At 40.5% G+C, this 27,304-nt stretch overlaps 2 protein-coding genes across 2 annotated transcripts in view; both read right to left on the minus strand.

Moving 5' to 3' along the window:
• Positions 1 to 10,399, minus strand: part of SECISBP2 (SECIS binding protein 2) — a 71,470-nt gene extending 61,071 nt beyond the window's left edge. The window contains exons 1-2 of the mRNA XM_075549825.1: positions 10,260 to 10,399; positions 9,066 to 9,211 (exon numbers count right to left, since the gene is read on the minus strand). Coding sequence (XP_075405940.1) covers positions 9,066 to 9,211; positions 10,260 to 10,295 — 182 coding nt within the window. The 5' untranslated portion in view covers positions 10,296 to 10,399. The remainder of the gene's footprint in view (positions 1 to 9,065; positions 9,212 to 10,259) is intronic.
• Positions 10,400 to 13,132: 2,733 nt separating this feature from the next.
• CKS2 (CDC28 protein kinase regulatory subunit 2) lies at positions 13,133 to 21,437 on the minus strand. The gene is made up of 3 exons (XM_075549826.1): positions 21,256 to 21,437; positions 15,470 to 15,597; positions 13,133 to 13,480 (listed from the first exon to the last, which is right to left on the minus strand). The coding sequence occupies exons 1-3, from the start codon at positions 21,312 to 21,314 to the stop codon at positions 13,428 to 13,430; spliced, it is 240 nt and encodes a 79-aa protein (XP_075405941.1). The 5' UTR covers positions 21,315 to 21,437; the 3' UTR covers positions 13,133 to 13,427.
• Between the last annotated feature and the right edge of the window lie 5,867 nt (positions 21,438 to 27,304).

Below are 27,304 nucleotides of genomic sequence, written 5' to 3' on the forward strand. Positions count from 1 at the left end.
CTCATAACCACTACACTACCAGGACCCCCAATCTAGCAAAACCAAACTAACTAACCAAACCCACCACTCATAGAAATACTACAGGACAGAGTAGAACTGTTCCATGGGGTTTCCAAAGCTATAAACTGCCTCATCTTTCTCCCATGGAGTGAGCGTTGAGTTTGAGCAGCTACCCTTTCAGTTAGCAGCCCTATACGTAAGCCAACGAGGAATCTTCTATAGGGTACACTCCTAACAAATTAAGGGAATTGTTACAATTTTAGCTTTAGTCCTTTCTCCGATACTTAACTATAGACTGGCTTTTAATTCTAAGATACTGTGTAATTTTTTAAGTTTAGATCTTAAAATATTAATTCTTAAACGTTACTTCTTAGGTCTGTCTAAATAAAATAGGCTGAACAATCTGGGGGAGAAAACAATGGACCAACGGTTCTGGAGGGGACATAGGAGAGGAGGAGGTGGGGGAAAAGGAAGTGGTGTTAACAAACCCAGGGACGAGGAAACAAGTGATCCAAAATCTGTGGTGAGGAGGGTGTAGGAAGCCTGGTAGGGCTTGATCAAGGGTAATGCAACCAAGAGGAATTGCTGAAACCCAAATGAAGGCTGAGCATGTTAGTGGAACAAGAGGAAAATAAAAGGATAGTGGAAAGAACTAGGACGCAAAGGGCACTTATAGAGGTCTAAATAAAGGCATGTACATATATAAATATATTTCTATATGAGGATGGGGAAGTAGATCTATGTGCATACATTTATTAGTATTAAGGTAGCAGATGAACATTGGGTCTCCACTCAAGTACTCCCTCAATACAAGAACACTTGGTTCTATTAAACTAGCATTCCATGAAGCTCACCTTCCCAACACAATCGCTGAAGACAAAATGGGAACATAAGCAAATGTAGTGAAGAAAGCTGATGGTACTCGGCTATCAAATGATATAGCGTCTGGGATCTAAAGGCTTGAAGGTAAACAAGTGGTCATCTAGTTTGGAAGCAACAAAGCCCACATGGAAGCAGCACACCAGCCTGTGATCACGGAGTGTCAAAGGGATCAGGTATCAGGCATCAAAGCACAGAAAAATAAAATCATTGTGTGCCCACCTTCCCAATACGATCATGGAAGACAAATGGGTACATAAGCAAATGTGGTGGAGAAAGCTGATGGTGCCCAGCTATCAAAAGATATAGTGTCTGGGGCCTTACAGGATTGAAGTAAACAAGTGACCATCTAGCAGGGAAGCAAGAAAGCTCACATGGAAGAAGCACACCAGTCTGTGTGATCACGAGGTATCGAAGGGATGAGTTATCAGGCATCAAAGAACAAAACTTCAAATCATTGTGAATGAGTGGGAGTACACACTGGGGACCCAAGACCCATCTGTAGGCAACTGGACATCCCCTTGCAGAAGGGTCACTGGAAGGAGACGAGCCAGTCAGGGTGCTGTGTAGCAATGATGAAACACACAACTTTCCTCTAGTTCCTAAATGCTCCCTCCCCTGCCCCTACTATCATGATCCTATTTCTACCTTACAAATCGGGCTAGACCAGAGGATGTACACTGGTACAGATAGGAACTGGAAACACAGGGAATCCAGGGCAGATGATCCCTTCAGGGCCAGTGTTAAGATTGGCGATACCAGGAGGGTGGAGGGAGGGTGGGGTGGAAAGGAGGAACCAATTACAATGATCTACATACAACTTCCTCCCTGGGGGGTGAACAACAGAAAAGTGGGTGAAGGGAGACATGGGACAGTGTAAGATTTGACACAATAAGAATAATTTATAAATCATCAAGGGTTCATGAGGGAGGGGGAAGCAGAGAGGGAGGGGAAAAATGAGGAGGCGATACCAAGGGCTCAAGTAGAAAGTAAAATGTTTTGAGAATGATGATGGCAACAAATGTGCAAATGTGCTTGACACAATAGATTGGATGGATGGATGGATGGATGGATGGATTGTGATGAGCTGTACGAGCCCCCAATAAAATTATTTTTTTAAGTTAATTCTACCAATGAAGTCTCAGTTAAAAGTTTTAAACTTTTCCTTCCTGGCCTTCTCTGTCTCCAAAAGAGCCCTAGTAGTACAATGGTTAAGTACTCGGCAGCCAACTAGATGGTTGTCTATTTAAACCATCAGTCACTCTGGGGGAAAAAATATGATAGTTTGCTTCCGTAAAGATCAACCAACCACTTTGGAAATCCTACAGAGCACTTCTCTGCTCTACAGGGCAGTTCTCCTTGTCCTACAGTGTTGCAGTGAGCTGGCATGAACAGGACGATGGGTTTGGGGTTGTTTGTTTATTTCTGGTACACACAGAACACTGTTGTTTATACAGCGAGCAAAAAAAAAATCATAAACTTTGTCAACTCACTAGATGCTTATAAGAATCTCTATTTAAAAAAAAGAATCTCTATTTTGCCTAATGCTTGGAAAATCCAATGGGGTGAGGCAGGCTTTAGGTGACAGTAAATAAGCTGTTCTTCATAAAACAAAAAGTGGAGAACATGGGTTGATAACAAAGACAGTTAAAAAAAATAATACTCCTGTGCGAAGAATTGTATGAGACCCCAATAAAATGAGTTTTTAAAAATAATAATAATACTCTTAAGTCTAAAAAATGAATAAATAAACAGCAGGAATAGTAGCTCAAAATTAAAGGACAGGCAGGGTTCACATGCAATAAGGCTGTTGCTTTTAGGAAAATTTCATCTCTGAGTCAAAAGATCTTAGTTTGGGCTTCAGTTCCAGCTCATTCTCAACCCTGAACAAATTACTCACACATCCCTGGGATTCTGTCCCCTCACGGATCTTACTCTGGCAAATTAATATTTGTTACCTTCCAAGAACACACCAGAGGAAATACAAAATAGACAACCAACAACAGTATTGTGCTGGCTTGTCTAGAGAATACCAATTGCCGTAAACTTCCCAAATGAAGCCCACAGCAACATGCCTTGCTTTTTACTTGTTCTTTTGCTATTAGGAGGTCCCTTCCTAACACTCCCCTGCCAGAAAGATGTGTTTGCAGTACTGCCAAACTCTCTAGTGCACTACTTCTCCTGGGCTCCTTTACGAAAGCCTTCCATGTCCCACCATGACCCTCCTATTGACAAATTCAATAGCACCTCTACTTTATGACAGTAGCTAGGTCTTGCTCCTTGAATTCCACTGCTGGAAAAGCTTCTGAATTCTCAGCCATTCTACTCTCCCAGTCATCACCCACTTTGCAATAGGTGCCTCCCCTCCTCTGGTGCCCCCCTAATCTTGTTAGACACATGCCAAGTATGAACCTCTTACTATTATACTCTACTTCCAATCAATCACTTTGACCAGCTCCAGGGCTTCAACTTAAACTTATAAGTTATTTCCATTTAATATTTTGCATTTTCCAAATGTAAAATATATAAATCTAAAATATCCAGTCCCCAAATAAATGCTATTCTTCACACCATTCCTTCAATGTATTAGATTGTATTTAACTTTAACCCACAAAAATCTACATCAACAGTGCTGGAGACCTTTTCCATATTCCTTTCACAGCAGATCCTGATTTCCAATGCATGGAGCCTAGTCAAAACCATCACACGTCTCCTCTTAAAAGTCCAACCCAAATCCAAGATGAATTATGACCTCATCCAAAATATCGTTAAAAATCACCTATTTCCTACCCCAGCAAACCTAAACGTCAGTTGTACTCTCTAGGCTGCCTTTCAATCTAGCTGAACAATTTCCTCTCCTTCCCCTTCTGTCCCAAATGCATCTTACAACTCGTCCCTTTGGTCAGGCCAATGGGACCTAAGAAACAACCCCTCTTTCACCCAGTCCAGTTGAATGGAACCCTAAAATGCACAGTTCTGTTCTCTATTGCTGGGCCATATGCTAGATTTCTCCTGGCTACACTGACCTCACTGCCATCAAGTTGCCGCCACTCCTAGCAGCCCTACAGAACAGGGCAGACCTGCCCATGTAGGTTTCTGAGGCTGTAACTCTGTCTAGGAATAGACAGCCACATCTTTCTCCCGGAGCAGGTGGCGGTTTCAAAATGCTGACCTTGCAGTTACTAGTTCAACACGTGACCACTACGCCACTAGGGCTCCATTTCTCCTGACTAGGAAATTTCAATCTAAACACATTCATTTGTGAAATTTCCACACTATATTAAAAGATGCTGAAAAGGTACAACGAACTTTCTACTTATTCCTGTTTATTCATTACATCAGTTATTTATTTTTCAAACATGCTAAATTCTCTATCAGAATACAGTTGACCTTTAAGTAACACAAATTTGAATCATGCAGGTTCAGCAGATGGATTTTGTTCTTTTTCAAACTTGCTATGATGCTAATCATCACCACAGGAGCAGTTTTTCGCTCCACTAAATTGCTTATTACATTAAAAAGTAGGCTTTCTTGGTTCTCATAATTTTTTCACTACGTTTAGTGCAGTATTGTAAACCTTAAGTACACCTTGGAATGCATACATGCCATTAGTAATCCTGGAAGAGCTCCAAAGAAATAGAGAAAAGTCATTATATTACAAAGAAAGGCTGAATTGCTGGATGTTATGCCATAGATTGAGGTTTGCCGTTTCTGTTACCCACCACTTCAAAGTAAATTAATCCAGTCTTAGGACCATCGTAAGAAAAGAAAAGCAAATCAATAAAACCATCACTGTAGCTCTATTAGCACGTGCGAAAAGATTGCACTTTTTGTGAAATGTTTATATCCCATATAGAAATAATCTTTGTGGCTAAAGTATATAACACATACAACATACAAATGTGGTGTAACAGTCTTAGCAGGAAAACTTACAATCAACAGTAGGCTATCTGTAGTTAAGTTTTGGAATAGTTAAATGCTGTATATGAATTTTAAACTGTGGAGCAGGGGAGATGTTTGTGCCTTGATTCCTCTGTTCAAGAATCAGCTGTTCTATTGGTATTTCCTTGTCTTATCCAATAACATCATCAGTACAAGTCTATTTAATATCGACAAAAAGTTGACTACAGCCATGAGCTAATCATCTTCTCCTTAACATGTACTGCTTTCCATAATAAATCCTTAAAAAATTTGAGCACACACAGAAGACAAACTGGGACCAATTAAAAATAAAACATTTATGTGCATCAAAAGACTTATCAAGAAAGTAAAATGAGCGCCCCTACTGGCTGGGAGAAAATCTTCAGCAATGACGGAAGACAAAGGACTAATTACTAAAATCTACAGAATTCTCAAACACCTCAATAAGAAAAAAACAAAACCACCTTAATTGAAAAGCGGACAAAGAACACACACAATTCATATAGGACAACACTCAAATAGCTAACAAACATATGAGGAAATGCTCACAATCACTAGCCATCCAGGAAATGCAAATCAAAACAATGATGATATCTTTTCTTACACCACAATTATAGCCCAATTTTAAAAATCAGAGAACAAATTCTGGAGAGGGTGTGAAGAGATAGGTACATTTATACCCTGCTGATGAACTTGTAAATATCTACAACCACTGTGGAAAGTAATATGGCTATAGCTAAAACCAATGGTATAGAAATATATGATCCAACAATATCTTTGCTGGGTATATACCCCAATGAAATGAGACAAAACATGTGTCCTTATGTTGAAAGACTTGAGTAGAGGTCCAATGTCCATCTGTTACCTTAATACTTAACATATAAATATATGTACATAGACCTATATCCCTTTTGTGATATATTAACATATTTACACATATACATGTCTATATTTAGACCTCTGTAAATGTCTTGCCTCCTAGTTCTTTCCTCTATTTCCTTTTACTTTCCTCCTGTGCCACTATCATGTTCAACCTTCATTCGGCTCTCAATAATTCATCTAGGCTACTTGCATTTGACCAAACCCCATTCTACACCCTCACACATTTTGAAGTTGTTTTAGTTTTTAATATTTTCTGCTTTCTTTTCAATCAAGGCTTTTTTCTATTTTATTTTGTTAGCTGTTTTTTTAAAATATATTTTTCAATATATGTAATCCAAGATGGATGAATGTATCAAGACATAACTGGATTAATAGTTTCTTGTAGGTATGGCAGAAGAGGTGGGGAGGGTAGGGGGAGGAGTCGAGAATAACAATGAGTACAAGAAAGAAAATGTTCTAAAATTGATTGTGGTAATGATTGTACAAGAGTTCTTGATAAGATTGAACTATTGAGTTGTATGACATGTGAATTACATGCCAATGTGTTAACTATCTTTGAACATACTGTTTAAGGAACTGACTGAAAAAAGGAAAAATTTTAAACCATATCAAAGAAGTATAAAGTACACGAATTCTTACACAACCACCAAAGTTGATAATAACCATATAAATAAAACTTTACATTTAAATGAAAGGTTAATATTTTTTCAAAAAACAATTATCAGTGGAATAAATTTTTAGAAATAAAAATAAAATTGAAAGGAAAACAGAATCTTCTTTCAACTCAAATTTTGAAGAACATAAAATTATAAAATCTATCTCCATAAAGCATCAATTTGGAAAATCTCTACATAAAAGGGGCCACTTAGTGCTAATTCCAACCTGTTCTCCAGGAAGACTTTTAAAAAATCCTTTAAAAATTTGAGCACACACAAAGCTTAAATATTAAGCTTTGAAAATAAAGATCATGTATATTTTGCTGATTCCTTTGCCATTTCCTCTCTACTAAAGACAAATATATATAAAACTTATGCATAAATGAACACAGAATCTGTACTTCCTACTAATAAATGTAAAGTAATTGGTTGCCAAAATGTTATTGTGAAACATCAAAAAAATTAATAGACCTCTTCTGTTGATAGTTTTTCTTACACAGGAAACCAAATTATTAACTGCAAAAAAGAATTTCTGACCCAAAATTAATCCTGCCATCAGTTCTTTATAACCTAAAGTTGCTAATCCTGTTTTTCTATTTTAAGCTAAGTTAAAAACAATGTTCGAAGGCTCACTAAAACCTACTCTTAACAATCCAGCCAGGGTGCAATGATGAAACATACAACTTTCCTCTGGTTCTTTAATGCTTCATCCCCATTATCATGATCCCAATTCTACCTTACAAATCTGGTCTAGACCACAGGATGTACACTGGTACCAATAGGAACTGGAAACACAGACTCCAGGACAGATGAACCCCTCAGGGGAACTGATCACAAGGATCTACATATAAGCCCCTCCCTGGGGGACAGACAACAGAAAAGCAGATGAAGGGAGACGTCCGACGGAGATGTCCGACGGTGTAAGACATGACAAAATAATAATAATTTATAAATTATCAAGGGTTTATGGGAGGGGCAGGGAAAGAGGGGAAAAAATGAGGAGCTGATACCAAGGACTCAAGTAGAAAGCAAATGTTTTTAGAATGATGAGGGCAACAAATGAACAAATTAATGGTTGTATGTATAGATTGTGCTAAGAGTTGTACGAGCCCCCAATAAAATGATTAAAAAAACCCACAACATAAACTGGAATAAATAAAACCCACTCTTGATCCTGTTAATTCTCATTCATCCTGACTCTATATAAGGTTATCTTGAGGCTGTAAATCTTTATGGGAGCAGAATGACTAACCTTTTTCACTGGAGTGGATAGTGAGTTAGATCCACTGACCTTGCTAACCATCTAACACCACGCAAACAGTGTCTGTCATCTGGTCTCCTTTTTGAGGAAAACTCACTGCCTTCAAGTGGTTTCCTATTCATAGCAACCCTATAGGACAGGGTAAAACTGCCCCTATGGGTTTCCAAGACTGTAACTTTTTAAAAATCATTTTATTGGGGGTCTCTTACAAATCTTACAACAATTAATCATTCAATTGCATTAAGCACACTTGTACATACATTGCCATCAACATTTCCAAAACATTATCTACTTCTGTCCTTGGTATCAGCTCTTTCATCGCCTCCCTCCCACCACCACCCATCAACCTGAATCCTTGATCAATTATATAGTTATTATTTCATATCTTATACTATCTGTTGTCTCCCTTCATCCACATTTCTATTATTCGTCCCCTGGGGGATGGGCTATATATCCAACCTTGTGATGGGTTTCCCCTTTCTCCTGCTATCATCCTTCTACCCTCATGATATTGCTACTTGTCTACTATTCCTGAGGGTTTTATCTGTCCTGAATTCCAGGTGTTAAGAGCTCTTATCTATACCACTGTGGTGTACTCCAGTCTAGCCAGATTTGTAAGGTAGAACTGGGTCAAGGTAGTGGGGGGTAAGCATTCAGGAACTAGAGGAATGATGTGTTTTGCAGGTGCTAGACTCCACCCTGGTTGAAATGTCCCTTCCTTGTAACCCTTCTGTGGGGGGGATGTCCAATTGTCTACAGATGGACTTTGGGTCTCCACTCCAATCCGTCATTCACATCAATATAATTGTGTTTTGGATCTTTTGATATCTGATTACCTGATCCTATCAACATCTCATGAGCATAGAGGCTGGTGTTTCTTCCATGTGGATTTCTAAGACTGTAACTCTTCATGGGCGTAGAAAGCCTCATCTTTCTCCCATAGTTAACAGCCCCAAAAGGGTGGCATTGTAGGTTATGTGTTGGACCACAAGGTCAGCAGTTCTACTGAAATCACTAGCCACTCCGCAGGACAAAGATGAGGTTTTCTACTTCCATAAAGATTTATAGTCTTAGAAACCCATAAAGGCAGTTGTACTCTATCCTAGAGGGTCACTATGAGTTGTAATGGAATCAGTGGTAATGAGCTTGGACTTGCAGCCATCTGCTTTTTGGAGTCAGAATGGTCTCCATATATGCATATGGAAAGTAGCTGGTCAGAATAAACCCTATATTTCAAATTCTTTGAGTTCTCATCTTTTAAGAGAAAAAAGCAAAGTAGCTTTAGTTTTATGTGCATTTTACATGTGAGTTATGGTACTGGCTTAGACGCTTCTTGGCTGAGGAGCACATTCTTTAGCTACTTTGCAGATTTGAAAAAGTATCTGGTACAACCTATTTGTATTTGGCTGCTAATCACCAAGAGCCAACAAATACCTTAGGTACTGCATATTTAGAAAAATACATACTCGGTCACTGGCAGTTCCTGAACAAATGGATAGTATGTGGCTGCACAGCTAGGGAAGACACAAGCTTCTGAGGACTCTGGCCACACCACACTTAGCCCAGCAAATTTGGGAACAAATGGTTTGACATCAGCTGATAACTTGATGCCCTGAGGAAAAAAGGTGGGGTTTAGCTACATACACCCTGAGATCAGTCAAAAGCAAACAAAAAAGCAAAGAGAGGGACTGAATTCTTATAGCCCCAGAAATGCTAATCCACAATGGGTGTTCAAACACAACTTTCAAAGAAAATTGCAACTCTTCATTAGAAAAAGCAGTCTTCAAAATGTCATTAATTTTTTTAAAACAACAAATTAAGTGGAAATAAATTCAATTCAGATTATATAATAAAGCTACACTAAAGAAAACGTTTCCTTAGTCTACAACATGGAAATATGGTATTTTTAACTAGCTCAACTTTGGAATCAGGCTAATCGAGCTCTGTAGAATAGCTGCAATCAACTACTCCTTAAGCTTTAGTACTCAAAAGACATTACACAAGCTTATTTACATTCAATTTCTCACAGGTCCAAGAAAACATCTGATTCTCACTGAGACAGTTAAGTCTTGTTTGGTTAAACACAATCCTAGAAATCATCGTCCTGCCACCATAAGCAGCTGAAATCTGACTTCTAAAATAAGTCTCTTACATATACTAAGAGACTTGTACCAAGAAGTTCGTAGTTGTGCTTTTTTAATTAGAGTTTAAAGCTACTTTATTTGGTCGCCAGGGTTTCATCCAGGGGTAACGAGAATGCAGAGCTGAAAGATGAATGCTTTTTTAAAAACTACGCTTTCAAATAAACCACCACTTCCTCAAAGTGTGACGAACTTGTACTCTTTCACAAGTCCTAACGATAGGAGGGTGGCAGTTAGGCGTTCACATCTGGCATTATACTAAACCTATTTTAAATGGTGGGAGACGGGCGGGAGCGGGGGCGGGGGCTGCAGTGAGCTGCGCTGACACGCACAGCCCGCCGTCACCAGCCCCGGCGAGAGGACGCCCGGAGGGGCTCCAGCCGGCCGCCCCGGCCAGGCGGCCCTCCGTCCGCCCGCAGCTGCTTGACCCTGGCACGGGGTAAAAGCTACAGCGAGGGCCCCGGCCTCCTCGGCTCGCCCGCAGGGCGCTGGCTTGGGCAAGCCTCTGGAAGCCCTCACCTCCCCTTCAGAACCTCGCGGGAGCTCCGACGCCATGGTGGGCGGCTCTGAGGAGGCCCAGCCACGAGAAGCCAGGGGCAGCCACGACGGCTGGCGGGACAAAATACTTCGCGTTACTTTCTTGTGCTCTTCCGCCTTTGTAGTGTTCGCGGAAGTGCGTCATAGAAACGCGACAAGCCCGCCTCCCAGCCGAGCCGGAAGTCTGGGTCAGGGGTAGAGGAGTGGCTGTGAGCGGTTGAGTAAACTGCACTGAAGGAATGGAGCCTCGTAACCGTTGTAGTTACCTGTTAGGCGGCTGACTGCAAGGTCAGCGGTTAGAAACCACCAGCTGCTCCGTGGGAGACAGACTGGACAGAGGCAGTCTCAGAAACGCACAGGGCCAGTTTGATACGGTTGCTGTGTGGCAGCATCGAACCGTTGACACTGAGTTTCATTTGCCCCTGGCTAAGTAGTGGGGAGTGCTCTCCCTCTGCACAATTCAAATGAGCCTTTTATCTGCCCTGACGCCTTCTATGAAAAGAAATGAGACTGTGGGATGCTAACTGCAAGGTTAGCCTTTTGGAATCCACTAGCCGCTCTGAAAGAAGAGGGAGTTGTAAAGATTTATAGTCTTAGTAACGCAGTTCTACTCTGCAGTAAAGGGGCACAGTGACTGATTCAATGGCAGTGGGTATAGCCCACAGCAGTTAGACAGGATTGAGGAGAGCCAGGCCTGGGGGCAAGAGTTTAACTCATGTCACTTTGGAGGACAGCCTCCCAGCTTTTAGAGCTAGGATATGTTCATTAAAATGAAGCCAGAAGTAAATGACTTAACTGCCAACCCCTATATCCTGAGGAGTTCCAGAAACTTGAAGCATTTTGGTGATACCCAAAGAACAATTTAATTTCAAAATTGCCAAGTTTGAGTCGCTATTGGGCATTAAACATTGATTAAACAGAACCTCATGAAAGACCTTCAAGGAGAGAAATTGGCACAATGGCTGCAACAACGGGCTCAAATATAACAATTGTGAGGATGGAGAACAGAGCATTGTTTCCTGTTGTATGTAGGCCAGAGTCACTGAGTCAGAACCAAATATATGGCCCCCAACAGGCTAGCCCAAGAGGTGGAAAAGTATTTTTGTGCGTTAAACAAAGCCTATTACAAGCTTGTCTTACACTATGGCAGGATGCCTTAGTACTGCAGAGTGGACGGTGAAGAGCAGCAGTGGAGGGTGAAGTTTACTTAGAGGCTTGCAGGAACTTAACAGGGTAGATTTAAGATGGAAATCATTTGCCTAAAATAGGAATAGGAGCTATGTGTCATCTAGTACCAAACGAGTTTGCCCCCTCCCTTGCAAATAAGACTTGGATTTAGCAATTCTATTATCCATATTCAAAATGTACAGGAAATACAGGCAACAGGCTTATGTTCAAGGATGGCCCACTAGGTTTACCAAATACTCCAAAGGAGCTCATATTTCTAGCAGTGAGTCCTTAGGTTCTGCTGGAGCTTGAGGTGGGAACTGTCACACGTGCCTGATATGGAGTACAAATCCTCTGTGGTCCAGTCTAAAGTGTGCTGGTAGCATAGGACCAGGCAGTGTTTTGTTGAGTTTGTCAGTACTGGCTCAATGGGAGAGTCTTGATTAGCTTTTTGTGTCAACCCTAGGAAAATGCCCCAGGGGATTCTCTAGGCTGAAATTCTTTACAGAATCAGACTGCCACATCTTTTTCCTGGGAAGAAGGTGGTAGGTTTGAACTGCTGACTTTTCAATTAGCAGGTGTTTAATCACTGCATCCCCAGGGCTGCTTCCTAATGAGTTACTCTGACCCTCTCCTAGGCTGACCTTTCCTAGGCTGCTGCTCAGCACCACCTTCAGTTTGCAATTGTGTCCACTAAGTATAAGGCACCCATTTCTAAAGAGACAAGAGGATTAAACCTAGAGGTCACATGCTTCATGGCTGAACATGCTATTTTGAAATTATTCTCCGTCATCGCATTTAAGCTGCCATTATTTGCATTTAACTTACCCAGTCTAGTGGCTAAAAGGTGGCATATGTTGGTATTTTACAACAAATGTGGACCTTTAAAAATGCTGTTTTTTAATCAGAAACGTTATAATCTGACTAAAATGAGGTAAAGGATGAGTCATTTTTCTAAGACTAATAAACTGGCATTTTTTTATTTGGCTACAGTTCAAATGAAGACTAGACCATTCAGCCCAGACCATTCTCTAAGAACCAGAGAGTACTATATACTATAAAATCCACGTTGGCTTTTAAAATATATCAGCCCTTAAGTTTCTTCCAAGTAAATTAAATGGGTTCATACAACTAGCTCCTGGTAAAAATGTATGCTTACCTTTTCTTAGACATTAAATACTGAGATAGCTCTGAGCAATACAAGATGGATCCTTGCCCACAAATTATGTGAGAGAACCAATAACTGGATGCAGGGAGGAAAAAAACACCAAATACTTAACTCCCTGGAAATGGTCATTGGAAACTTTTGACCTAGTACAAAACAACCCCACTCATCAGAGATTAGACAGGTTTTCCTGGCTCCCTTACATGTTGCAATGCAGTGTATTATTGACCCTCTCCAAGTCATAAACTTGGTTACTTCCACCAGAGAACCTTAGTTTTCATGATGAATCTGGCTAAGATGATAAGGAAATAAACGGACTACTTTGAGTCAGCTATTGGTTCAACATGTGCAAATTGGACCCACTAAAGTCTGGAGTATAGCAATACCTCCATCATTTCAACCTATTTTAAATTTATTTAAAATTTTATATATTTTTAAGCTTATTTCCTCAAGCTAAAAAGTACAAAACCAAAATCTGTAAACAATCTCAATAGTCACCAAAAAAATAAATGTCATTAACTCCCAATAGTAACAAATGAAACACAGAAACTTTATTATAAACAAAAGTAAACAAGGTAAAAATCCAACAGGCAATTTACTTATACTCAAAATAACTAAGGAAATTATGTCTTAAACACCTTATAGTAATCTATTTGCAGTTACATTTAACTGAGCTTTGTTGCTGTGAAGAATACAGCTCATGCACAGGTGTGGACGGATGATTTGTACATTTTTCAAGTATTCACTGAATACTACACCATATATACACATAAACATTAAACTTGAAGAAGATTTAATTGAAAATCCCTAAATAATCTTCATTTTTGTTGCTCTTTTGGAAGCGGTCGTCTAAAGAGAAGAATATGTGGTTCTGTGGAAAGAAAATTTTACATATCATTTTACTACAATATGGTTAATTTTCATTTAACAAAAATTAAAAGTCAAATGAGTCAAAGTAAAAAGAATTTTAATCTATAATAAATCAATGGCTGTGAACTGACTTGAAATGAAATTTGCTTCTAACATCAATGTCACCAATAAAAGATCAAAAGAATAAAACCCAGTAAGAGTGTCAAAAAAACCCCACTAACACAACCTGTGCAATTAAAAACATTTGCCCATGAGCCAAGATAAAGTGCAAGTATCTGCTTTTGCAGCCCCCCAGGATCATCCCAGTGTCTCCCACGGGACAGTACCACCCACTGTAGGAAATACTGCCTTATAATTTTAGAATCTCAACTCTATAGGTATTAAAAACAAAGTTCTTTATGAGAAGTCGATTTTCTCAAATCAGCTTCCTATTATCTATGCTGAAAGAAAAGTAACTTTCATACTAATATTCATCAAAAACCACCTGCATGCTTATAAAACATCAGATTCCATGGAGGACAATATATCCATAAATTTTGTTTTACTAGATAGGGTTCAGGAATCCACAATTAAGCTTCTTAGTTGCTTTTCTATTTTTCTAGAGAAAAGATTTTTTTATTCAACTATATCATCAGGCGGTAATGAAATTTTTAACAAGAGTTTTGGGGAGCAAGATGGCTTCCAAACTCAAGCCATCAAGTGGATTCTGATGGACAGAAACCCTATGTATGGTTTCCTTTTTTAAAAAATCCTTTTATTGAGGGCTCTTACAATTCTTATCACAATCCATACATACATCCATTGTGTCAAGCACATTTGTACATTTTTTGCCACTGTCATTCTCAAAACATTTGCTTTCTACTTTAGCCCTTAATATCAGCTAATTTTTGCCCCTCCCTTCCTACTCCCCTCCTCATGAACCCTTGATAGTTTATCATTATTTTGTCATATCTTCCACTGTCCAATGTCTCCCTTCACCCACTTTTCTGTTGTCTATCCCCCAGGGAGGAGGTTATATGTAGATCCCTGTAATCGGTTCTCCCTTTCTCCCCCATCTTTCTTCTACCCTTCAGGTATCACCGCTGGTCCTGAAGGGATCATCTGTCCTAGGTTCCCTGTGTTTCCAATTCCTATCTGATCTAGCCAGGTTTGTAAGGTAGAATTGGGATTGTGATAGTGGGTGGGGAGGAAGCATTTAGAAAAAAGTTGTGTTTCATCCTTGCTACCCTGCAACCTGACTGGCTCGTCTCTTCCCCGTGACCCTTCAGTAAGGGGGTGACCAGTAGCCTACAGATGAGCTCTGCACTCACCCTCATTTGCAATGATATGCTTTTTGTTCTTTGATGCTTGATACCAGATCCCTTCGACACCTTATGGTCACACAGGCTGGTGTGCTGCTTCCATGTCTATGTATGGTTTCTGAGACTATAAATCTTTATAATGCAGAAAGCCTTATTTTCCTCCTGTAGATTGGCTGGTGGGTATGAACCACCCATCTTATCTTTAGCAGCCCAATCTAGCATGTTTTCACTTTCTTTTCAATACAGTACGAGACCCTCTCTAACCTCTGAGTCAGATTTGTTGAAATCCAAAAGTAGAATCTCACTTCTTAAAATTGTGATCTAGTTTAAAGCAGTTTGAACTCACCAAGTAACAATTACTCCTATAAAGATCACAGCCGAGGAAAATCTTAGAACACTTCTACGCTATCATGGAGTTTACCATATACTCAGACACCACATATTTGAAAGAGAAAGAAATATAGTGACCAAGCCCAGTATACTAGTTTATTCTTCAGAAAGATTTGCTTGTATAGATGCAAATGAAGTCTAACTTGGACCTGTTAATCAAATGGGATTTTTTTTGGTTTCCTTGTTTGGGTGGGGGGCAATGTTGTCATATAATTATGACAAAATGCTTTTAACCACTATTAATTTTTTAACAATTACTATGTAAATTCCATTATTATGTACTTAAGTGCAAAACTTACCTGGCTCATGAATCATGTAATGTACCCAACCTAGACTTTGTTGAACACCAAGTCTCCTCCACTCCTCTTCAGACATTAGATGGGTTTTGGGTACTTGTTTGGAAAGTTCTCTGGGTAACATGACGTGCCTGTTACAAGATACAAGTATGAGTGCTTCTTTGTTCATGCATCACTTATACATTTATACATGCATCATTTTAACATTTAAAAATTGAGTGCTTTCTCATCAAAACACACAATGTATTTAAAGCAACTCTGATTCCATTACCATTGGTCTCAAACTTGAGAAACCCTACTTTCTACTAACTTTAATTCTGATTAGTCTAAGTTGGGCAGTTGATTACAAAAAAAAAAAAATCTTCCATGTGGCTAAATCTGGAGAATAAGCTATACTTACAAACTATGCAAATTTGATCTCTAATGAGAAAACACATACATAGCTGTTCAATTTTTCCCTTACCTGTTTACTAGGACATAGAAAATATGCAAATGTGATCTTTAATGCATAAACACATACATATATCTGTTCAATTTTTCCCTTTCCTGTTGACTAGGATACAGATTGATGTGATCAAGAAGGTAAAGTAGAAACCCAGGACCACAGTTGTTAATTGTAAATTGAGGACAGCTAAGCAGTAAGAGGTAAAAAGCCTGGTACTTGATTATAAAGCTGTCATCCCAACCCTGGACTTCTATATCAAGGGTGTGAGAGGATGCAATTTAACCTTACAGTTAATGTAGCTTCTTTTATTCAACACTAAATATTTGGGGTAGCTACTGTATATACTTGTATATAAGCCAAGTTTTTCAGCATATTTCTTATGCAGTTTTGTGGTAAATTAGGTGCTTCGGCTGATATTCGGGTTGGCTTATAATGGAGTATTTACGGTATGTCCTTATATACTCCGTAAATTGCTTTATACTTCAAGAATACTTCACACAAAATTAAAAGCAGAGAGGGCGGAAAAGAGCACTGGAACTGCTTATGATGATCTATATACAACTCGTTTTAAAAGTGATTTAGCTATGGAAATGTATGATGTGAATATCATATCAAGAAACTACTAAAAAAACGAAGAAAACAAACTTGACTAATGGTTATCGTGGGTGAAGGAGGAAAAGTTTTTGCTTAGGAGACATTGTGCTTATGGTAATGATGGTGGAATAATTTGGAAAAGGATATCAATAATGGTTGTACAACATGAAGAGTATAATCAATGGCACTGAATTATGCATGTAAAAGCTGTTGAATTGGAGAATATTGTTGTCTATTTTGCCACAAATTAAAAATAAATTATATGAATAACAATGAGTAAAGGAAGAAAATGTTCTAGAATTGATTGTGATGATTGTATAGTATAATTCTTCTTGATATAACTGATTTAGTAAATTGCATGACATTTGGATGAAATGTCAATAAAACTTTAAAAAAGTGTAAAGCATACAAATGCACATATTCCATCAATTTCCCAACAAAGAAGTTACTGACCTATTTCCAACACTGTTTCTGTTCAGTTTCCTAAGAAAGTGGACAGGCATTTCTCAGTTTGGGGAATTCTTAAAACAAATGCACACACCCTCAGTCTAGTACTTATGGATCAATTTAGTACTGCTTGAAGGGCAAAAGTGAACCTTTCAATTCTATTGTTAATAGACAGTCATGAGGCTAGATCAAGTTATATTTGCTTAATATCATAGTCCCTAAAACTACATGGGGACTTAGCAATACTTATAGTTACCTCCCTTATTCTTGCAATACTGCTTTAACATCTCCTATAAAGGGTGTAAGGAGTCCTGTTGGACTGCTTCTCTCAAGATTGGCAGTTCAAACCAAGAGTTGCTCATCCGGAAAATGAAGCTTATCTGTGACCCCAGATATTTACAACCTGAGGAAACTTTATGTAGGGTACTATGAGTCAGAACAATCTGATGGCAGTAGATAGATTTAGGTTTTAAAAATCGACAGATATTCTACTATCATATTTATATATTCTATATTAATTGTTGATTAGTTTAAAAGAAAACAATGTGACACTGTAAGATTTTGGCACTCTTGGCTAAGTGTTAGATTGCTAGTAGCTCCCATCTAAGGATTTGGATTTGGTTTGATCCTAGAACAGTTTATGGTTTGTGTAAACCCACATTTATCAAAATGCTACTTAGGAAGAAATTACAAAACACTACATTCGCGATAAACCATGGAAAACAGGATCTTCTTCAAGGTCTGATAAGGTAACAATATTTAAGTAGCTTCAGGCTTAAATGAGAATTTTACTTGTATTTTACTGCATATTTTTTAAACTACTGTACGTACTCGAGTATAAGCCGACCCAACTATCAGCTGAGGCACCTAATTTTACAAAAACTGCATTTAAAATGTACTGGAAAACTCGGCTTATACGTGGGTCTATTGATGATATCTAAATTTCCAAATTCAACAGCACTATGGGCCTCTTATGGTGAGGAGGGAATAAAGAAAGCAAAATGCAGAGTTAAGGGAACAGCTCATTGTGGATACATTGACACCAGATGCTACACCATCATCGGCAATCCGCCCTAGAATGCCTTAGTAGTTAGCAGCATAAATTTCTAATTAAAAGCATCTCACCAAGCTCAAACTATACTCATTGCCATCAAGTCAATTCTGACTCACAGCAACTCTCTCTAGAGATTAGTAACTATATTGTTTCAGAAGGGTAATGGGCTTGGTCAATGAAACCAAATCAACTCTAATTTATATTGGTTATGAATAAATTACTGCAGACATGACAGGATTTTCTTCTGTTAAGTATACACAAACCAATTATTAAACTAGGTCAACATGTTGATGGCAGCCTGGCTTATTTAGGAGCTTGTCAATCAGTGATTATGTGAGTAAAATGCTAATTAATTATTTTAACCTCTTAATATTATGCTCTAAAAGAAATTTACAACCCTTCTCTGCCCACCCCACCACCTCTAAAAAAACCTGTCAGAGTGGATTCAGATTCTTAGTAACACTGTAGGACAGAGTGGAACTGCTTCTTTGTGTCCAAGACTGAATCCTTTCGAAAGCAAGCAGCCGAGGCTGCTTGATGGGCTTGAACTACCAACCTTGTGGTCACAGCCCAACATTTAATCCACTAGAGAACCATCTTATTAAAAACAACTGAAGCTGATTGTTTCAGAATTAAGATTTTCAGAAAAGTTAAATATTGTTTATTTCTAGCTATCCACATCGGGCACTGGATAACATAAGTGAACATCAGCACACATGAATATATTCACACTGAAAAAAAGTATTATTTTATAGACAAATGAGTTTTCAGAAGTCTTTTGGGTTTCTGAATGATGGACTTGATGCCAATGTCATCATACTAACTTAATTATGCGAAGACATTATATGATTACAACTGCAGCATTATAGCTTTTTTACACACACAGTTAATGGGCTCCTGGTGGCGAGGTCAGCAGTTTGAAACCACCAGCCAACTCCCCAAGGGAAAGATGAGGTTTTCTACTCATGAGTAGCCTTGAAAACCCACAAGGGCAGTTCTTCCCCTGTCCTACAGGATTGCTCAATCAGATCAATTCAGTGGCAGTGAGTTTTTTATGTAAAGATAAAAGGCAACCATGGTAGTGAGTGGTGCTTAAAGCACTAGGTTGCTTACCAAAAGTTTGAAAGTTCAAGCCTATCAGTCACTCCTGAGAGAAAAGATAGCAGAGTCTGCTTCACAAATCCTATAGGACAGTTCTATTGGGTCACTATGAATCAGACAGACTCTTTGACAGTGGGCAGTGGCATATGAAGCAGCTTCAAAGAGTTCAAACAATTCCTTTTTTTCCCTTTGGTTTGTTTGGGTTTTTAAAAAAATCATTTTATTGGGGGCTCTTACAACTCTTGTTACAATTCTTGTTTTTGTTTTTTTAACAAGTTGCTTGCAGGTATTGTAAAGCTGTCTAGAAGCCCTCAGGTTTTGCCCTGAGATGGCAGATTTCATGATATTGGAGAGAGGAGGTGCTTTCTTCTTTGAATCTCAAATATACCTTTAAAGGATGGAAAGAAACCAAGGTCACTTTACTTGGCCATACCTACTTCTCAGTTTGTGTCCCAAAAAGCAAGATTTTACTTATTAACCTATAAGGTGACAGTGGTCAAAGCTGTGTCCCAAATTAATCTCTTGCATACAATAAAGCCACTAAATTGTTTAAACTCCTCCACTCCAATCCGATTTGGTTTGCTTTTTTTTCTCTCACAAAAATACATTTCATATTTCAAAAGACAAAGCAAAACCTTTCCGACCATTCTCTATGTGTTTTTTCCACGCTCCCCTTCTGAACCCTCCAGCGGTTCCCTCTGCAGCCTTGCATTCTTTTCCAGGGATAACATGTACTCTCAGCCTATATTACCTGAAACTTCCTCTACCCTCTTAAAAGTTTCTTGCACACAAAAAAAGATAAACCAGAAAACATTCAGCCAATGTATACAAACCCTCCCGGGGAGAGGGGGGGAAGCTCATCTCAATTGCTCAATTTAGTCTTAAACTAAGACCCTTTAATTTATGCCATGATATTAGGATGTGTTAGGTCATAAAAGACCCATATATTTTCAGTCCCAACCAGGACCCAAACGTCTGATTTTTTCCTTGTTTCACCTCAAGATAATTTCTAGTACCACTAACTTCCAAAGAAATGAGGCCTAGAGAAGTGGGCTGTGACCTTGTGGTGGGTGGTCAAATCCACCAGACGATGAAGCTGTCCACACAGTCTTCAGGAACGCTATTCTAGGATCACCTCCAAATCACGTGGATGGCTATCGGTCTACTTCTAAAACAGTAACAAAAAGCTGAAGGTCACAGGCTTTCTCTGGCCATGTTTCTCAGACCAGTTGCCAATGTAAGTAAGTAAACGCCTGGTTGCCCCTGGTAGAAGCGTATTTGGCCTCATTGCCATCGAATCTATATTCCAACGCAGGGCAGGATACCAGTGTCCCTGTTTGTTTCTGAGACTTGAACTCTTCACGGGCGCAGAAGGCCTCGTTGTTCTCCTGTGGCGGAGCTGGTGGATTTTCCCGGCTAACCTTGAGATTAGTAACTAGTAACCGATACACCACCTGCGCTCCTTACTGGTAGGTTAAAAAAAACAACAAGCTCGCTGCCATGAGTCAGTGCTGCCTCAGTGACCCCTCTGGAATTCCAAGACTGTTTAAATGCTTCCGGAATAGAAAGCCCAGTCTTTCTCCCGCGGAGCTGCTGGTGGTGATTCAGAACTGCAGATCAAGGGATCGGGCCCAACACGCAACCACTGCAGAGGGAGCGAAACTGGGGTTTTGCATGAACACCCGTAAATTACGGGCGACCACTAAAGGAATGGCAGTTTCTTAGAAGATACTATTTAGATAAAAAGCTTGGCCACAGAGCGGAGGTCCCGAGCTTCCGGGAACTTCGTTATTTCTCAAGGACTTGGAATACGATATTAAGCATTAGGCGGTCTGAGAATACTACCGAATGCCGAAGGCGTACAGGGCACACGGAATGGGTTGTCGCAGAGGGCCCTGGGAGCCGTTTCCAAAATTGCTCTCCAGGTTTTACGGCCGTTTACTCTGTGGTAATAGTAGGAAACTAGCTGCGCTCCCAAAAGTGGTCTTGGGAAAGAAAGCGCCTGCATCCTTCAGAGGAGAACCAAGGGCCCAAACCGACCGCTTGCACCACTCAAACTCGGCGCGCGCCGCCAACGCCAAAAGCTGCCACCGCGGCAGACGCGAGGGACGCGCCCGGGCGCCCAGGTCTACGCCCGCGGCTACTCACCGGTACTCGTAATGCTCATCGAAGTATTTGTCCGAATAGTATATCTGCTTGTGAGCCATCTGGCCGGCGGCGCAGCGGGGCAGGTCGGGAAGAAAGGGTCAGAGCAGGAGCAGCAGCACTGAATGGCCCGGCACGGAACGGCACCCACGCAACTGCGGCCAACTGACTTTAGGCCCAACGATCCGGGTTTGAATTGGATAACCCAGAGCTGATTGGACGCCGGCGCTAACCAATCAGCGTACGCGCAAGCTGCGGCACGGCGTAGTCTGAATCCTAGCCTATCCTGGCCTCGCTTCTGGGAGGTTCGTTTCAATAACCAACCAATGAGAGACCTGTTGCGAAGTCACTCCTAGGAAGGACTAGAAGTGTTGTACGGCGTGGAGGCGGAAACTCCCGGAGGCTGCACGTTAAAAGACAAAGCGCGTGCGCGGGGGTGTGGAATGTTCCAGTGCGACTAAGCCGTTGGGGCGGGAGGCGCCGAGGCTGCGTCTGCGTTGGGCCGGTTGGGGGTGGGGCTGGGTGCTGGGCGTGGTGGAAGCAGACACGCTCTGGGAAGAATTAGTCACAGGGACAGTTCTTTTAGGATTAATAAAATTTGGATCCACCAGATGGTAATGAGTTGAGTTGTGAGCTCTTTAACTTGGGGTTTCTGGGCTGCTTTGTGTCACGTTGCTCTTTTCTATTTTGGGCTCTGAACTTTAATTTTGAAAGAAAAATAAAAAATAAATAAAAGAAAAAGAAGGAGAAAGTCCGTTAGAGTGAACTGTTAGAGTGAATCGCTGTAGAAAACACTGGCGAGCAGTGTGTGGACGCGCCCCCCTTGCTAGATCTTGCTGCAGCTCTTGGGGAGCAGAGGGAGTGTGGTGTGCGATTGGCCATTGAGGCACGAGGACCTGAACCTGAAGTGAGGGAATGCAGGGGGGATGCTGTGTTTTAGTGTTTAAGGCTCTGTATCGTGAGAAGAGTAATTTTGAGAGGGTAGTAGAACATTGCACAAGTCCCAGGATAATTCCTAGACTAAGGCCCTCTGATCATGGAAATGGAGCAAAGTTCGCCTCAAATATTTGGGAGACTGCTGATGAGTTTGGGGAAGAGAGTATGGAAGACATATCTTAATGTTGGGCAAGCTGAGTACAACAAACCCGGGTGGGTAATGGTGCCATGTATCGAGACTTGAAAGTTCATTAAGGAAAGCATCTGCAGATTAACAACTCAGTCAAATATGTTGGGCCTGGGAGATGGGTGTAGGACACCAACCACCTGGCACCCCACACCTAGGCTTGAGGTAAGCGCGAGGCCTTCAAGGCTTATAAAACTCACTTCCATCTAGTCCATGCTGACTCATAGGGACCCTATAGTATAGGACAGGACAGAACTCTATGGGTTACCAGGACTAACTCTTTAAAGGAGTAGAAAGCCTCATCTTCTTCCCAGAGGAGCATAAGATGGTTTAGAGAGCTGACTTTGGGATTATTGCCTAACAATATGCCACCTGTTGCTGTTGTTGGGTACCATCCAGTCAGTTCACACAATGACCTATGTGCAACAGAACTAAGAAAAAGACTGTGAAGAAGGTATAGGCGAGCCACTTCCGAGGCATTAGCTGCTGTGAATAACCTGTGGGTAGCAATGGAACATTGTCAGATATGTCACCTGTAGAATTTATTCAAAACTGAGCTGCTGATAGAAGTTACCTTTTCACTTGTCTGTTAAAGGGGCAAAAGATCAAGGCTCAAGCCAGGTTACCCAAGTAGAATAAGACTGTGAAGGAAACTGGGTTTGGAGTACCCTGAAGGAGTGTGTGGTAAACTGCAAGATTCAGAAGGGAGAAAATCTTAGGGTAGTATTTTCACTGGGTGCATTATAGCAATACCACAGTCTCCTGGCTGTTTAACCATTACAGAGGCCATGTAATGTCACTATCTCCTCTATTTTTTTAATGTATAATTATAGGTACAGGCTTTTTGTTACTAGCATACAACTTGATTACAGCTTTCAATTGCCATTCAGCCAACTCTGACTCAGTGACCCCATAGGACAGAGTAGAGCTGCTCACAAGGGTTTCTGAGGCTAAAAATCTTTACTGGGAAGAGATAGCCTCATCTTTCTCCCAGGAAACAGCTGGTGGGTTTGAACGGCAGACTTCTGATTAGCAGCCCAATGTGTAATCCTTTATGTCATCAGGGCTCCATATACACCTTAACAGTTGTTAGGTATTATCAAGGCAGTTCAGACTCAGAGACCCTAAGTACAACAAGAAAACACTGCTCATACAGTTTTTTCTTGTACATAAGGTCTCTTATGAGTCTGAGAAAACACTGCTCCATGAGTTATCAAAGGGATCAGGCATCAGGCATCATCAGAACAAAAAATCTTACTATAGTGAATGAGGGGATAGTGTGCAGTAGAGACCCAAAGCCCATTTGTAGGCCACTGGAGATCCTCTTGCAGAGGGGTCTCGGAGAGGAGACGAGCCAGTCAGGATGCGATTTCCGATGGAAAATACAACTTTCCTCTAGTTCCTAAATGTTCCTCCCACCTCCACCCCAACTATCATGATCCGAATTCTCCCTTGCAAGTCTGGCTAGACCAGAGGATATACACTGGTCCAGATAGCAACTGGAAACAAGGGAAGCCAGGGCAGATGTTACCTTCAGGACCAGTGGTGTGAGTGGTGATACTGGGAGAGTAGAGGGAGGGTGGGTTGGAAAGGGGGAAATGATTACAAGGATCTACATCCTCCCTGGGGGACAGACAACAGAAATGTGATGAAGGGAGACGTCAGGGTAAGATATGACAAAACAATTTATAAATTATCAAGGGTTCATGAGGGACAGGGGAACAGGGAGGGAAGGGGGAAAATGAGGGCCTGATGCCAGGGGCTTAAGTGGAGAGCAAATGTTTTGAGAATGATGAGGGCAATGAATGTACAAATGTGCCTTATACAATTGATGTATGTATGGATTGTGATAAGAGTTGTAATAGCCCCTAATAAAAAGATTTAAAAAACAACAAAAATAATTTTCCTTCATACATTGTTTTAAAAACACACACTGCTCAGTAGTGCACCATCCTCACAATTGTTCTCATGTTTGAACCCATTGTTGGCAGCCATGTCAATCCATCTTATCAAAGACCTTCCATTTTTTCTATGCCCCTCCACTTACCAATCATGATGTCCATCTTTAGGGACTGGCCTCTCCTGATAACATGTAAAAGGAACTTTTCTGTATAAAAAAAGAATTTAAACTAATGTCTAGAAAGAAAATAAAGTTATGAAAAATTTGAGAGAATAAAATCTGTAGCTGCCAAAAATCTGACTTGAAAGTTGTTAGGTGCCATCAACTCAGCAAATTTTTTTTTTTAACAAGAAAAGCTTGTAGTTAGTTCAAGGATGATTTGTTGGCTTTAGGAGTGTTTTTCCAGTCCAGTTTGTTGGGGCACCCCGCCCTGACCCCAAAGTTCACCTTCAGCATTTCTTGGGAACCTCGCCGCTCCATTCACTTACTGTTCTGTTGCAACCCCATAGTGTTTTCCCTCGGTGTGGTGGGATCAGATCGGGTGCAATTCCCTCACTGTGTCTCCAATGTTGTCCCCTATAGGGCTATGGGTCAGTGAGGGGCATCATATCTCATAGTGGGCTGGCCATGTGGTCCTCTCTGTGGATTGGCTGCTCTAATTGGGAACATGGTCCTCACGGCCTGGTGGGCCATGATGTGCTCCACTCTTTCCTACTCTCCCTTCGTCTGCTCCCATGTGCTCCGATCAGGTATGTCCCTCTCCCGGAGCTGCAGAGTCAATGCCGTCCTTGGAAATAAATTCTTCCATATGCAATTCTTATATACAACATAATGTATAGTATATGTAAACTATGCAAATCAATGTTTGACATAGTGGTCATTTGTTGGGCTCCTATCTGCAAGGTAAACCATTTGAAACCACCAGCTGCTTTGAGGGAGAAAGACAGGCCTTCATAGTCCTGTCCTATAGGGTCACTATGAGGCAGCATCGACTTGTTGGCAGTGCATTTGAAGGGATTTGGGATTCTTTTAGTTTTTTGTAAGGACAACTTGTATATGCATATTTTTCAGTATGCATGGGGAAAAGGATGTTTATTACTGGATAGAATTAAGAAGTGACTTTGAAAAAATAAAATAGCATCTTATTATTGAACTCTGATAGTTACATAATTTCATGTCAATTAGAAGATGTATAAAGTTGGACTAGTATCAAACTATGGACTTAAGTTGGACTGGGCTAGGATGTTTTCTTGATACATAATAATGTCTTGATATAAAGCTCTTACACATATGAGTGTCTCTGGATTTGTTTCTCAGGCCTAACATACAGACCCTATGTTAAAAACACATGTACATATAGGAGAAAGTTACTGGAAGAAAATATGCCAAGATGATGCATCCAAGTAAACTATTTTAGTATTTTTCATATTTTTCATGGTGAATATGGGTCATTTTTCCATTAAAAGAATACATTTTTATACAAAATGTTAGTTCCAACACATTACATTCAGAGCATAAATATAACAATATGTTCAAAATTATTTCTTCTGAGAGCTCAATCACCCTATCTAGAAAAAGTCCTTCATATTCTATAATCCATGAAATCCTTTGGGTTTCTTTACCAGAATTTATTACCTTTAGTAATTGTATGTTTTCTTACTTTTTTTCCCCCTGCTTGTGCTATAATAAACTACAAAACCAATGTAGAGGACACATATTTGGTTCACGCTACTCATAAAATGCACATCTCCTTTGCACATGAGCACTTAATAAATGTGAACTTATTTTGGTATCACTTTGGTAGGTGATCAGAAATCTCTGGTACAATATCATTTCATTCTTAAATAATTTTTGGTATATCTCTAACTGTGGTGTTTGAGGGGTTAAACCACCCCCCAAAAAAAAAAACACAGGTGCTGGGCCTAACTGAGCTTTCATATTACACATTTTTCCCACTCAGCAAGCATCAGGAACTCTGAGTTAGTACACCTAGTGGCATCACTTGGGAAGGTTCTGTCTGATCAGTGTGCAGTTGGACGGGGGACCAGACCCCCACCACTAATCACAGGTTCGATAGGCACAATTGTACGGTTGAGCTATATATTAAAGTCATTGAAAGCATAAGAGATAGATTAAATTAATAGAGTCAGACACAATTCATAGTAGCATGCTCACCTCAGCCCTGCTTGGTGGTCCTCATGGGGAGAGCCTCAGGAGTAAGGGCAGAAGACCCCCACCTTATTGCTAACCAAGGGTTATATCTCCTTAGGGGGGCATGGTAACAGGTAACCATAAATCACAGGAAGGGGCAGTACAATAGGCATACACATTGTAGGAAGGGGATGTATGATAGGCATAAGCATGACAGGAAGGAGATGAGCTAGAGGTGTGCCCATAGGAATGGGAGGGACTAGGGGTATACAGGTGACAAGATGGGTGGACCCTAGATTCATGATGGCAGCCTAACCTTAGTCACCCTTGGGAGGGCTTGACCTCTCTGGGGTCTCCTACAAGGAAACAGACAACTACTATCCTTATCAGAAGGGAGTGGGCCCTACTTGTTGTGGGATAAACAGCAGTGACTGCTGCCTGTAGTTGGCTGATAGCTCTTAGGGAGAATAATCTCTGATCTACTTCTGATGACCTCCAAGTGTAGAGTCCTTGAAAAGCAGTTCAGTTTGGCATATACTTGGAGGAGACAACTTGGGAGAAACCCTTCTGTTTCCTACAATTCCTTTTGTTTTATACATAAAATTCAAAAGAGCCACAATGGCTATATGGTTATTTTCTATACATTGAAAGCTATCAATGCAAAACTTCATGATCCAATTAATATAGCCAACAGTTCAGGCTTATAGCAAACATTTTGAACCCAGACATTGGGGATAAAGTCCTCCTATGGCCATCTGCTATTGGAGGAAGGTATGAGAGGGATTGGATGCCACGGCGGGAAGAAATGGAGCTAATAGAGTCTGCTTCTATAGGGAGAATGAATCAACCATTTGCTTACTTTAAGGCAGCACAGCTCT

Source organism: Tenrec ecaudatus, chromosome 5, assembly GCF_050624435.1.
Source record: "Tenrec ecaudatus isolate mTenEca1 chromosome 5, mTenEca1.hap1, whole genome shotgun sequence".
In the NCBI taxonomy this organism is placed as follows: Eukaryota; Metazoa; Chordata; class Mammalia; order Afrosoricida; family Tenrecidae; genus Tenrec; species Tenrec ecaudatus.